Here is a 14,576-nt window from a genome sequence, read left to right as displayed (position 1 = left end):
TTTACATTCAAAATGTAAAAGAACTTAATTTTTTTTTACTTTTTAAGTAAAAATAATTAAATCTTAAATTTTTAGAAAATACAGGAACTGACAATATATTTTAACCATATCGATACGGTGATAATTTGCATTATATGAATTTAACATGTCTGCGTATTATTGCATGTTAATTATTTTTCTAGTGTCGTAATCAAGTCCAAGTTGTTATTGTATGCTTCCATTTTCATTTAAATCAACATGTTCGGTAAATAATTATTGAAATGATTAAGAATAAATAATTAACTTTTCTCAAAAAAATTATATTCATAAATATGCTCACTGCGATTTAAACGAAGAAATATATATGTATTATAAGTTGAGAGAATTATAAAATGAATCATTGAGAAAAAAAAGAGTAGAAAAACGAAAGGAAGATATAACTTTCACTTGGCTACAATTTTTTTTTATATTTGTCCACTATTTATAAGGCCAATATTTTTTAAACTGGACCAATGGTCGAACTGGTCAAATCACTAGTTCACTAATCTAACTGGTTTGATTAAAAATTATTAAAAATTAAAAAAAACCCTAGTTTAATTGGTTTTTTAGTTGGTTCAACCAATTCATACTGGCTCCTACCACTTTCCTGACCGATTTCCAATCCTACTAGTTGGTCTGATCTCGTTCAAACAACACTGATTAATGCACCTTATAAATTCTTCAAGGATTACAGATTTTAGGGGTTTTGAGAGTTATATGGGCATCCATTTATCAATGGATTTACAACACTCCCCTTCGATATCCATTAACGAAAATGTGCCTCGTTAAAATCTTATTAGGAAAAACCTTGTAGGATAAAAGCCTAATGAAGGAAAAGATAGCGCTATCTCCTATTACAAGTTGCTTCGTTAAAAATCTTTACTAGGAAAACCCAATGTGACAAAATTTTGATTAAAGGAAAAAAGTACAACGTGTTTTAGACTCCCCCTAATTGCAACATCACAATATATCTTTGAGTCAGTGCATCCCAAACTCGTATATAGTCTTTCAAATGTTGTGGTTGGCAATGTTTTGGTATCAATCACATTATTACTAGAATGAATCTGTTGAACTTTTATATCATCTTCTTCTTAAGATCATGAGTGAAGAATAATTTTGGTGAAATATGTTTCGTTCTGTCACATTTGATGTTACCACCTTTCAATTGGGCTATACATGTTGCATTATCTTCGTATACGATAGTTGACATATTTCTTTGCAAAAGCAAATCACATATCTTCTAAATATGTTAGGTCAACAACCTTAACCAAACACACTCTCAACTTGCCTCATGCATTACAATTATTTTTGCATGATTTGAAGAGACAACAACTAATGTCAACTAATAGAGATCTTAAATCACTTGAATAAAACATCTGCATTGAAATGGTTCCTCTAAGATATTTAAATACATGTTTAATTTCATTCTAATGTCTATGTGTTGGTGAAGAACTAAATCTTACTAACATGTTCACAACAAATGCTATATTAGGTTGTGTGTTGTTTGCAAGATACATCAATGCCCCTATGGTACTTAGATATGGTACTTCAAGACTAATAAACTTTTCATCATTTTCATAAAGACGAAATGAGTTTTTATTCACATCTAGTGATCTTACAACCACTATGGTAATTACTGGATGTGCTTTATCTGTGTCAAATTTCTTTAAGATCTTTTCTAATTAAGTTAATTGATGGACATGAATTCCATCCTTTAAATGTTTGATCTACAGGCCGAGACAGAACTTTATTTTTCCAAGATCTTTCATCTCAAAATCTTTCTTTAAATAATTTACTATATTTTGAAGCTTTTCAGGAGTTCTAATAATATTTAAATCGTCAACATAAACAACAATTATCACAAAATTTAATCCAATTTTTTTATATAAAAACATATGGACAAATTAGAACATTTTCATAACCTTCTTTCACAAATATCCACTAAGAAAATTGTGCCACATAAGTCCAAATTGTTTTAATCCATGTAAGGATTTCTTTAATCTGATCTAGCAATTTTCTCAAGAAACTCTAAATCCTTCTAGGATTTTAAATTCTTAAGAGATTTTCATATAAATTGCACTATCAAGTGAGCTATACATATAGGTTGTAACAACATCTATTAGATACATGTCAAGTTTTTCACTTACTGTCAGACTAATAAGATATCTAAACATGATTACATCCACCACAGGAGAGTATGTCTTTTCATAATCAATGTTGGGCCTTTGCAAAAATCATTTTGCTACAAGTCATGCTTTATATCTTACAACTTCATTTTTCTCTTTTTGTTTTCACACAAATACTCATTTATATCTTGCTACCTTTATATCTTTAGGTGTTTGGACTAGGGATCCAAAAACCTCATGTTTAGCGAGTGACTTCATTTCTACTTAAATTGCACATTTCCAATTTGACCAATTTTTTCTATTTCTAGATTCCTTAATAGATTTAGGCTCAATGCCTTCATTTTCTTTTGCTATTTCAATATTTTTCATTTAGGTTTCATATTTTCTCGTATTGATAGAACTTATTGAGATCTCTTTATTTTCGTCATGTTCAATTCCAGGTACTTGAATTTTTCTTGAGTTTTATAATCAGTTATGTCTCAGGTCACTTCAAGAGCACCCACCTCCACTATATATCATACTTCAAGCATGCATTACTTGCATTTACTTTAACAAGTTGTCCTACTTAGACTTCAATTCAAATAAAAATATTAGCAGGTATATGTCACTTGATTATTCTAATCAAGTTAGTAAATGCATCTGCTATATCAATGAGTCTTGTAGGACGCGTTTTTTTTCCTTAAAAAACAACATAAATTGATAAATTAAAAAAAAGGCCTAATTTCTCAATTGATTTTCTTTTTGAGCGATAAATTAGATTTGAAATGTAAAAGAATTTGTGTAAGGCCTGGTTCAGATGGGTCAAACTTTTTGAGTCAGATAAATAGCTTGGGCTTTGGACAGTTTTGTCTAAGTCAGAAACAATATTAATATAAAAGTAAAGTTTATATATTATCAAGATATCAAATACAAATCGGTAGTGAAAGAGAAAGAGAAATTATTTTTGAAATAATACTAACATAATGGAAAGTGAGCATAAAAATAGCATTTGCTCAATTAAGATGATAATGTAACTTAGCTGCTGAAGATTACATTAAAAACGACATAAACAATTGCTTTGGAAGGATGAATCAGCAATGACCATGCAAATGCAATGCTGCACTTGTTTATTTATTAGCTCTCTCTTCTCTTCTTGTATAAGGTATTAGTTTGTCTCATGGGACTGTGTAGCCTGCAAAATCCCACAAAAACTGTATTTGTTAGCCTTAAGTTTCAGTTTCCTTGGTAGCTCATCGAGTAAAACAACTGAGGAAGAAAGTTTGATTTATTTTTCTTCATTTCTTAAACATCGATTAAGGCTTACTTTATTTCAGAGTTTGATTGATATTAATAATGCATTAGTTACATTTTTCTTTCGGTTGAATTGTTACAATGGCCTCTTACCTTTATTACTTTTCTTAAATAAGCCCATATAAGCTATTATATTAAATAAAATATTGATTTAGGGTAAGGTTTAGTTTCAATACACATAAAAGATTACCATATTATTTTGGGCATCCTTCATGTCCGTTTTTCTGTTTATGTCTAGGATTCAAGATTGTTCGTTCCCTAATAAATATTGGGTGCAATGGTAAACAACATTATTTTATGAATCTAATAAAAGTGTACATACTTTAATAAAATTATTAAGTTTGAGGGTTTTTTATTCAGTTTTTTTTAATGCTAGATTATGTCACAGTTATGTAAAATCTATATTTATAAAAGTATTATGTAAGAAATGAGACTTAATTGAAATGACGAAGTTTTGGAGATCTCCATGCTTTAGGTTTAAATCTAACCGCATGTGTAAGTTGTTTTAGATTTTATATAATTTTTTTAAAAGTACAGATATAAATAGCTAAACGAACTAGGGAGGTCTCTATAATATAGGAATTAGATTAAATTAGTCCCTCTATTATTAAATGGATAAATTTAGTCTCTATAATGTTAAAAAGAATCAAATAAGTCCAAATTATAACACAATTAACATTAACGTATAAAAAATGTCTTGAATATTATTTTTTTCAATTGCAGTTCAATTTTATACAAAAAAAATTATTTACATAACCTTAAAAATTTTAAAAATATTAACTCTATCAAACAGTAAGTGATATTTTTTCAATCAGGAAATGTTAGCTTTATTCTAATTTGGCCTTATTTGATTTTCTTTTAATAGTACAAGGACTAAATTGATCTATTTAATAGTAGAGAGACTAATTTGATCAAGTCCCTATAATTGAAGGACCTCTTAGGTACATTCACCAATATAAATAAGACGTTAATCAGTGTCAGTGGGCATGGTTAATGGTGTCAAGCCCACTCATTTTAGTCTACGGATTTTTGCTTTAGAGGGTTTAGAGGGCTTATGCAAATAGCTTAGAGGCTTAAGCTCGGAATCCCCCCACAAAGTCACAAAGATTGCCATCATCTCTCTTTAGCCCAAATGATTATAAATTTATTTAAAACTCAAAAATTAGTTAAATTGATTCATAACGTTAAAATCAAATGCAATTCAAATATCAATATTTTCAACTTTGTCTCGATCTTGTTTACCTAAATTAAAGGTAAAAGTTAAAAAGACCAAAAGAGGAGGGCTACTTACTTCCACATTTTTTTCCAGCTTGCCTGTTCCTAATGTTACATCTTTTGGGAATGCCAATGGCAATCCCAGGTTTGATTCCAGCCTGCTTTGCCAATGGTGATAATAAAATAGCACAAAGGCACCTCGGAGAAGCCTTAAGTAAGGCACCAACCTTGGAGCAGCAAGCAGGCGGAACTTTTGCCTTTGCGTTCCCAGCAGCTCCTAAGCATGGGCTTAAACTTACCGCAGCAGACCTAAATGGAGTCTTTCCACACTCCCCAGCTGCTTCAACATCCTTAATGAACACCATGCAACTTATATCAAACACAACCAGTGCAACAAGGAAGTAAGCTTTCAAGCTAAAACCCATCTCTGCTAAACAAACTTTTCAACACCCAATTTGCAGAAAATTGAAACAATGAATGCCCAACATATACCAACGTTGCAACATATATAATACTAAAATAAAGGACTGTGGGGTGGTGGGATTTGGGTTTTAGTGGGTTGGTTGTGGTAGATTGTGGAAGACATTCTTGCGGATTCATCATCATCATCTTTTTTCCTCCTTAGTTTGTTCAAGATGTAATTATTTTTTAACCAATTTTAAATGCTTCCACTATATAAAAGGATTGCCGATCGATTGCTAATTTTCATAGATTCTGGTTCAGTTTAAGAATGTTCTTCCCTTCTTTATATTGCCTTAGGGTAGGTGGCATGAAAAATTAGTGTGAACATGGAGACTTTGGCGTCATTCAATAATTTGCTCCACTATTGTCTATGTTAGTGGTGCCCATCGATCAAGTGAGCCAAGGCTAATAATTTCCCTTTAGTCTTTATTACATCCAATCTCACCTTCACGAATATTTTAGGGCAGCAGAGCTAATATTTAGTAATCTGGATTTAAGTTTTAAAAATAATATAAATTTAGTGGTAAATTATTTAAAAATATAATGTTTATTATTATTTTTTAAATTTATGGATTTATTAAAAGTTTATTTCGTAATGAATTTAAAAATCTTAAAATATTTTTTGATTTAACAAATTCATATATATATTTTTAATATTTATTAGATTCAACTTCAACAAATTTGTATCCAAATTTTCAAATTTAAATTCTCAAACATACCATAACTAAATTTAATTTATCCGATCAATTAAATAACCTTTGTTCAAATGAAAGATTGTTTATGTGGCATAAATTCATTGATTAAGTATGGTTAATAAATTGTAATAAGCAAACTTTTCAACCTCAAAAGGAATGAAGAATATTTAAAAGTGGTTTTCCACCTAAACACAAAAATTGAAATTTAGGTGTTTTTGGTTTTTGCTAATTAAATTTTAGCTTGATTGGCATAATTGTCTAGGCGGATGTTAATTTGAGCGTACTTAAATGCTCTTTATCCTCCTATTTAAGAGTTTGGGAGAGACTATTAGTAGCTCTAGGTTTTAAAAATTGTTTTTGATTTTTGACTTTTGCATTTTGAAGTGTAATTATCAAAATACCCTTATTAATCCTAATATTTAAAATGTACTTAAAATTTTAGATTAATTTATATTTTATGTATCATTGTATTAAATTATGGATAAACTACACCCAAAGCCACTAAACTACTAGTAAGTTTACGTCTTGATCAGTCAACTTTAAAGAGTTACAAAATGATCACTGAACTATTCTAAGGTTTTCATTTAAGTCATCCAGTTGTTAAAATCATTGTTGTATGCCATTTCTTGTTCGCATCACCTGCATCAATCGAAAACTCTCATTCCTTTCTCTTCTACAGCTCAATTCTTTTTTCATCAAACAACTTTGAAGGTCACAAATTCACGAATCAAAATCCAAATAATTTTCTTCTTTGATCTCCAACACTGACTATCAGATCGACTTGGATCTAAGGTATGTTCTTCTACTCGTTAATAGGTACTAATCTGTCGTACTAATCGTGGAATGTTGCTTGGAGCTCACTAGTCGTACTTTTAAAAAAACATTAACAACTCAGTGACTTAAATAAAAGCTTTCAAATAGTTTAGCGACTTCAATGAAAACAAATAAAAGCTTTCAAATAGTTTAGCGACTTAAATGAAAACTTTTGAATAGTTCAATGATCATTTTGTAACTTTTTGAAGTTTAGTGGCCAAAATGTAAACTTATTAATAGTTTAGTGGCCTCGGGTGTAGTTTACCCTTAAATTATTTAAATATCATTTATCGTTATACTTAAAATTTTAGAATATTTTGTGTACCATTAATTTTAAAAATAATTTATATTAATTACTTAAAAGGTATTTAGAATTTATATTTCATGTGTCATTATATTAATTTAAATGATTTAACTAAAATTTTACTTTCCAACATCATGTCTAAAAACGAAAATTTTAACTTTTCACCATCATTTTTTACAATAATGGAAAACATTTGAAATTAACAAACCACACTTCTTCATAATTTTTTCTCACAACACTTTTCAAAAGTACATTTCAACTACAACAACAATTAAAAACTAAGCCTAAATTGTTAAATGAAATAATATTAGCATTTAGTTATTGTGAAAAATTGAAGTGATAAGATATGAACCTTTGTAACCTAGGCATATGTTTAATTATATACTAAACATTTATGCCAATAGGATATAAAAGATTGAAAGTGATGTCCAATTTTATATTAAGTACCACTCAATTAAATTAAGGTAAATTTGTAATTAGTCCCCGCACTTTGTGAAAGTTATGGATTTTTAATCATTTTACTTTAATTTGATCAATTTAGTTCTTATAATTTTTTAATTTGTTAATTTTGGTCCTTGTATTTTTCAAAATTTGAAATTTTAGTCTTGACCTAAACGGTAGCAATTAAATCCATTTGGTTAAATTCAATTACTAGTCTTGTACTATACATGCAGTTGTAGGTTTAGCCCATATTCTCCAATTGGATCATTCCAAGTCCTTATACTTTTTGAAATTTGAAATTTCAATCTTGACGCAAATAATTGTCGTTAATCCATTAATTGGATTTTTAGTGAGTAGTATCTAGAAATAACAAGCCGACATGGTGTTAGCCAAATGACAATATTAGTTGCATCAAATTTTAGAAATAGTAGAACTTAATGAATTTAACATTTATCGTTTGGCGAGGTATAATAACCTAGTTTCTAGTAGTGTCGGAAAATATGATTTTAAAACCCCATTTCTGTAAACTAAGTCCGTAAATATTAAATAGGAATAATTATGAACTTATTATAAAAATATATTGAATTTCAGTTAAGTAATTTAGCAGAAAAAGTGGTTAATTAAGGCTTAGGGACTAAATTGTAAAAGTCTAATAACTATATATTTTTAATTAGGAAAAGGCTTAGGGAGCTAGATAATAATTATCCAAGGTATTAAAATGGTTAATAAACCAATTTAAAATAGATATTAGTGGATGATGATGGTGGATTTCATTAGAATTAATTATCGATGATTAATGAATAATTAAATAAGATTAAACTAATTAATTAAGTTTAATTAATAAACTAATCTAAGTATATAAGTAAAATTTAGTGGAGAAAGATGACAAAATTCATTATCTTCATCCTTCAACCACCGTCCTCCATATCCAAAAGAAAGAAGAAAGCTTGGAAACCCTTTAACATTCAACTAAAAATTCAAGTAAGTCCTAAAGCCATTTTTCTTTGATTTTTATAGATTTATGATCATGAGAGTTTGATTTAGCTAGACCATGTATCAATTTGTTCAATTTTTTAAAATTTGATAAGTTCCCGTTGTTGAGAAAAAGAAGAATTAGACTTGAAATTGATAAAAAAAAAACTTAGATTATGAAAATGACTAAATTGTAAAGCTTAATAAGCTTAGTTGTTAACTTTGTTACATTAGGGACGAAATTGAATAAAATGAAAAAATATTATGAAATTATGTTAGGAATAGAAAGTATAGGGCCCCTAATGAGTAAATGTGAAATTGTATTTTAATCCGAAGTTATATATCGAAAGTTATCTAAATCTCGAGTTTAGGGACTAAATTGAATAAAATGAAAAAATATGTTTGGCTTTGTATTTGAACGTGAATTGGATGAAATTTGATATTTTTTATTTGTTGAATTATCATTCATAGCTAAAGACGACACTGGAGCATTGAAAGGGAAAGGAAAAACGAGAGCCGACAAGGAGTGACTCGAGATTTTGGTTTGTATTTCTATGATTCAAGATAAATCTAAGTATTTCATATTCATGATATTTTGCATAATGTGGTATTGAGGTGAGTTGATAATGGTCGTTTGAATTGAATTGCTAAGATTGAGATTGAATATCGAGATAGTGGACTGAAATGAATAGAATAGAAAGTAGCATTACTTAATTGATATATGATATTTGGTATGAATTGAATTGAAATATGTAATATGATATGATGATGAATTGAGAAAGATGGAATATTAATTGAACTATATGATGAAATTGAAAAATTGGTTACCCTATTAATTGTTTGGACAGAATCGAATATATTTGGCATGTCATAGGATAGATTAAATACGGGTTACTTCAACTAGATGTCGATGAGCGTTGGGTGCATTTTCCTTCAGATGTTCAGATGAGTTTTGGACACAAATTTTACTTTGGTTATACCAATGAGCACTAGGCGCAATCTATATACTTCAAACGTTTCGATGTGACACTAGGTGCCAAATTGGTGTGTTGGTTGGAATCTGTGTATCCGTTTGAGTCCGAGTTAAGTTAATAGGGATATAAAGTGTAAATTGAATAAATGGTATACAAATTGGATTGATAATATGATTTGGTGATACAAAGATGTATTGTGATATATGATTATGATGGAGATTGAATTGAATCAATTATATGAGCCCGGAGGGCCTATATGGAAACATAACGAATCAATGGATTCGATTTGTAATTGAATTGTTAGTATATGCTACTTGATTTTTATGATGAAGGTTATGATTTAGTTAATTGAAATGGTGTATAATCTCGGTTTTGATACATGAATGATACATGTTTTGGTTGATTAATAGATGTTCATAAAGGATGTTATATGCATATATATATGTATAATGTTGTAATTGCTTAATTGACTTGAATCATGGAAGTACCAATGAGCGTTATTGCTCAGAGTATAGTTTGGTTATTCCGTGCGCAAGTATAGGTAAATCTCAAGGTTACGAGAAGTGATTCTAGCATCTAGCTAGTGATCCTTGACTCAAACAAAGTTTGTATAGTCCCGTTTTGTTAAACATATGTCATGTACTTAGATTGAACCAGTTTTTGGTATAATATAAGATCATGTTAATATTTGAAGCTAGATTTGGCATCTTGGAAATGGTCAAATGGTTAGATTGTCTATTTGAGTTTGCACGAGGTTAGAAATGCATGAAATGATGCTATATTTATAGCTTATTTGAGTATGTATATATGTCAAATGTTTTAAATGGTTAACATCATGAAATTAGCTTATTCGTTGAACGGAAATGATGAAATGGTTGTATTGCATATATATATATAAGGTATTATTGTTTAGATTTGAACCTATCAGATATGTGTTTTGGTTGGAAAAGTGAATGGTAAGTGATTTGGTTTGTTTTAGCAAGTGCAAGTTGGAACCATTTTGAATCATTTGCAAACAGACAATCACATAGCGACGTCGAGCCCATGTCATTACAACAAGACCTAGTCTGTAAGTTGCGTCGCGAGAAACCCTAAAGTTGAGACATCAATTCGATATTTTACAAACTTTACAATTTGGTCCTAATTTGACTTCGAGTCAGTAAAAGAGCTTTCATAAGCTTGTATAAGACTGAAAATGATTATGTATCATATTATGGATGTGTATATACTTATTTACAGGTATAAATAGTTGCATTGCATATGAATTTAATTGTAGTTGCTTCGGCAACGAATATGACATCCCATAATTCGGACCTAGCGATCGGGTCGAGTATGGGGTGTTACACGAGGACTGGATTTTATAATTCGAAAAGCACATGGTTTAAAAATGATAAGTTAAAGTATATGGCTAAATCACAACTTTCGCAAAATAGTCCCTGAACTTGATAAATGATTACACATTGGGCCTAAACTTTAGGGTTTTTAAAGAAATATTAAGAATTAATTTAGACACAAAAAAGTCTAAACCCCAATATGAAAACAATTATTAAGTCATGGATTAACTTAGACAAAAAAAGTTTAACTCTTAACGAGGGAACACTAACAAAGTTCAAGAACTAACTTATATAAAAAAAGGTTCAAACCTAGTAATTCACAAATTCAGACCCAAATATAAAAATATAATTAAAGTTAAAAAATGAAATATATAATTAAAATGTATATAATATAAAAATATTCTATTAATGCATAAATACCTCAACACCACATTAACTTTATTGAAATCTAAACCTCTTAATGAGATTCAGAATTCCAAAATAAAATAGTACTGTACACGAAAGGTTCGATTCAAATGCATTCATTGGTAGTCATTAAGCTAGTTTCCTCAACATGCTGAAGCTTGAAAAAGATGGGGAAAACAAACATGGCGAGAAACAAAAACTAGAAATTAAAAGGAAAAAGGAAAAAACGAACCCGGGGGGGGGGTTAGAAAACAAATTCTAACAAATTTTGTTCTTGTTAGTTTTTCTCTCACTGACATATTTCTTCCAGAAAGCTGCAACTTCCCTTTGGGTCTCAATAGCAGTCTTCTTGACGACGGTGCCACTTTTGGCCTCCTCCTCTTCAGCCATAGCCAGTTTGGCATTGACCTTTGCTGGGAGGGTGTCGAGCTCATGGAGCACTTTTTGGATGTCAATGACGATACGCTCGGCTAAGGTGCGGGAGAAGTCCTCCCTGATCACAACACGGAGCACAGTGATGTGCTGTGCATCGGCTGGCATGGTGTAGGCTGGCACGATCCAACCGAAGCGACGCAACATCTCCGATATCTCGAACTCGTCATGGCGCTTGTTGTCTTTGAGGGAGAAGGCCACCAGTGGAACCCCATTGTCCTTTGATACGATGTTAAAACGCCCTGTTTTCTCCAATCCTTCTTTAAGGACTATGGCGTTTTCATGACAGTTCTCCATCACATTTCTGTATCCCTGTAATTCAAACACCCTTCATCATATTATTACTAGATTTAATTTGTGCAAGCTCGCACCAAACTTGCATAGTATTGTTCTATAAAATGAATTAGGCTCAAGTCTCTATATGCATATCATAGGAGCTTAAATCTCTCTATCACAAGTATGGGGCTTAAATCTCACCTCATATCCCAAACGGATTAGTTGGTAGTACTGAGCAATGACTTGGCTAGAACCTGCAGACAAACATAACACGATTTCAGTGTTGGTTTTGAGATATATAAATTTGTATATATACATGTTGGAACTGGTCAAAAACAATAGTGTGGTTAGTTTGCGAATGAAGGAAATTGGATTGGAAAAGTGACCTTTGGAGAAATTGAGAGTGAAAGTTGGTTGATCAGCTCCAAGATAGTTAATATGGAAAATGAGTTCTTCAGGTAAGTCTTCTTTGCTCCTCCAGATAACCCAACCAATTCCAGCATAAACAAGACCATATTTATGCCCACTAACATTAATACTCTTCACAAGGGGGAGCCTGAAGTCCCACTCAAGTTCTGGGTACAAAAATGGCGCAATAAATCCACCACTAGCTGCATCAACATGAATTGGGGTATCCCATCTGTACAAAGAGATTTAAAAAAGGTGATTAATATATGAAACTTAGCACCTCAAATTTCAGATTATTATCAAGTTTACGTCGCTGGAAAAAGATATGATATGTTTACCCAGTTTCTTTGTTCTTTTCAATTAAAAGATCGTTTAGAAGCTTGACATCTTCAAATTCTCCATTGAGGGTTGAACCCAAGATTGCAGCTACACAGATGGTGTTTTCATCAACCATTTCCACTGCTTTGACAGGGTCCATCACATAGTACCCTTCTCTAAGCTTCACTTCTTTCAACTCCACTTCAAAGTACCTTGCAAATTTCTCCCAGCAAACCTGAACATTGGCTCCAGTCACGATATTCGGCTTTTCATAAGGTTTGCCTTCAGCCTTACGCTTGTTTTGCCATTTTCTCTTGAAAGCAAGGCCAGCCAACATGATTGCCTCCGATGACCCAACTGTTCCCACACCAACTGCTGCCTCTGACTCTCCCAATGGTGCGTTGAAAAGATGTGCTATCATGTTCACACAACGATTCTGCATCAAAATCAACCATTCGGATCATGTTTCATTCATAGATTACAATGGTAAAACTGACCATTCAAGTGTTTAGACTTTTAATTTTTTTTCTTGATATATAGGGGCAAAAACAAGAACATCTTTTGGGTCTCTTGTTCATACAAATGAAATCTAAAGAAGAAATGAGAAAAAGTAGAGATCTATATACATATGTACCTGAAGCTCAGTGGTGACAGGGTATTCATCCATGTCAACGTAGTTCTTGTTAATGGAGTCCATTATAAGCTTATCACATTCAGGCTCCATCCATGTAGTAACAAAAGAGGCAAGGTTCAACCTTGGGTTGCCATCAAGCATCAGTTCATCATTGATGATCTGATAAGCAGCCTCTTTTGGTATGGAGTTTTCTGGCATTTTGAACCTGGGCAGTGAGGTTCGGACATAACGAGAGGCAAAAGTGGAGTGAACTGAGACATCAGTTTCAGATGCTGTCTTAGATAACACCATGGTTTGATGTGTTTGAGAAATCAAAGAGGGATGGAAGATATTAGTGTAAGGCTAATGCTGTTGTTGTTGCTTGGTGAAGGAGCTTGGAGAGACAAATGGTATTTATAGGGAAGCTCAGGGCGTGTCGGCCTAGATGTCAAAGGAAACCAGCGCCACGCTGTTTAGACGCTCGGTCCTGGTCCTATACATGAACTCATAGTGCTTGTTTCAGCGCTCATTGGCTAAACCTATTCAAATATGGCTCATTTCCGGTTTCCCAGGTATGGGATCTTTCCTCTCATTGCGCAAAAAATAAAAAATAAAAAATAAAAAAAATTAAATGATTACAAATACAATGTACATGCTTGAATAATTATTTGATTTGGGTTTATTCAAAAAAAAGAAACTAGTTTGATTTGGGTGATGTTGTTTAGTGTTATTTTATATTTTTATCTTTCTTTAATATATATAAATAAAGGTATCCTCCCTTCAAAATAAAATAAAAATAAAAATAAAAATAAAAAACATTCCTTTATTAGTGGATGATTAATTTTATTAATAGCTTTCCAAGTTGGCCTAAAAAGTATAATTGAAATTGAGATGTAAAGCTGCAACCCAATAATGAAGTTGCCATAAAAATTATATATCTTTTTTTTATTATAAATCAAAATTTTATTTCACTCAAATTAAATTATTTTAGGATGAAAATAGAGATTGGTTTTTTCCATTGCTTCTCAAATCAGTGTTGAGGAATATGTCTCAACGTCAAATTTAATAAATGAACGAGTCTTACGCGTCTCATAAGAAGATGGATATATTAAAATAAAACTTTGACATCCAAACCAGCTGCACTGCACATGCAGTTGTTCTTGTCTTTAATTTTAATATTTTATTTATATAAGTTTGAATTAGTCAATAATTAGCTCCCAAAAGCTATTGTTTTTATTATGATACTGACATGTATTAATATCATTATGCTTTAGTTATCTTTTAAATTATTTTTATAATTTAAAATTTTAGTTTTAATAATATATATTAATATACACACAAAGATACCTCTAACAATATATTTATATGCCAAAGGATGTTAAATTCCGAAAAAAAAAGTTAATTAATTAAATATGTCATCTTTTTTAAATTTAAGAAAATAAATTATTTTTGGAGAAAATATAAAAGTATTCTCAACTAA

At 30.8% G+C, this 14,576-nt stretch overlaps 2 protein-coding genes across 2 annotated transcripts; both read right to left on the bottom strand.

Moving 5' to 3' along the window:
• Positions 1-3,010: 3,010 nt before the first annotated feature.
• LOC107918103 (non-specific lipid-transfer protein 4) lies at positions 3,011-5,281 on the bottom strand. The gene is made up of 2 exons (XM_016847617.2): positions 4,726-5,281; positions 3,011-3,315 (listed from the first exon to the last, which is right to left on the bottom strand). The coding sequence occupies exons 1-2, from the start codon at positions 5,072-5,074 to the stop codon at positions 3,299-3,301; spliced, it is 366 nt and encodes a 121-aa protein (XP_016703106.1). The 5' UTR covers positions 5,075-5,281; the 3' UTR covers positions 3,011-3,298.
• Positions 5,282-11,031: 5,750 nt separating this feature from the next.
• On the bottom strand, positions 11,032-13,690 carry LOC107918105 (glutamate decarboxylase). Its single transcript, XM_016847618.2, has 5 exons — positions 13,118-13,690; positions 12,504-12,919; positions 12,144-12,397; positions 11,959-12,011; positions 11,032-11,793 (listed from the first exon to the last, which is right to left on the bottom strand). Exons 1-5 carry the CDS (start codon positions 13,406-13,408, stop codon positions 11,308-11,310), a joined length of 1,500 nt encoding a protein of 499 aa, XP_016703107.1. The 5' UTR covers positions 13,409-13,690; the 3' UTR covers positions 11,032-11,307.
• Positions 13,691-14,576: the final 886 nt, after the last annotated feature.

Source organism: Gossypium hirsutum, chromosome A12 (assembly GCF_007990345.1).
Source record: "Gossypium hirsutum isolate 1008001.06 chromosome A12, Gossypium_hirsutum_v2.1, whole genome shotgun sequence".
Taxonomy (NCBI): Eukaryota; Viridiplantae; Streptophyta; class Magnoliopsida; order Malvales; family Malvaceae; genus Gossypium; species Gossypium hirsutum.
Note: the sequence above shows the minus strand (reverse complement) of the source record. Positions and strands in the feature narration are given on the sequence as shown.

Excerpts from the sequence above, each read along its gene's own strand:
- LOC107918103 (XM_016847617.2), bottom strand. The coding sequence starts at position 5,074 with ATGGGTTTTAGCTTGAAAGCTTACTTCCTTGTTGCACTGGTTGTGTTT.
- LOC107918105 (XM_016847618.2), bottom strand. The coding sequence starts at position 13,408 with ATGGTGTTATCTAAGACAGCATCTGAAACTGATGTCTCAGTTCACTCC. Across the intron at positions 12,398-12,503 it reads GAAAAGAACAAAGAAACTGG|ATGGGATACCCCAATTCATG; the intron begins GTAAACATATCA and ends CTCTTTGTACAG. Across the intron at positions 12,012-12,143 it reads CACTCTCAATTTCTCCAAAG|GTTCTAGCCAAGTCATTGCT; the intron begins GTCACTTTTCCA and ends GTTTGTCTGCAG.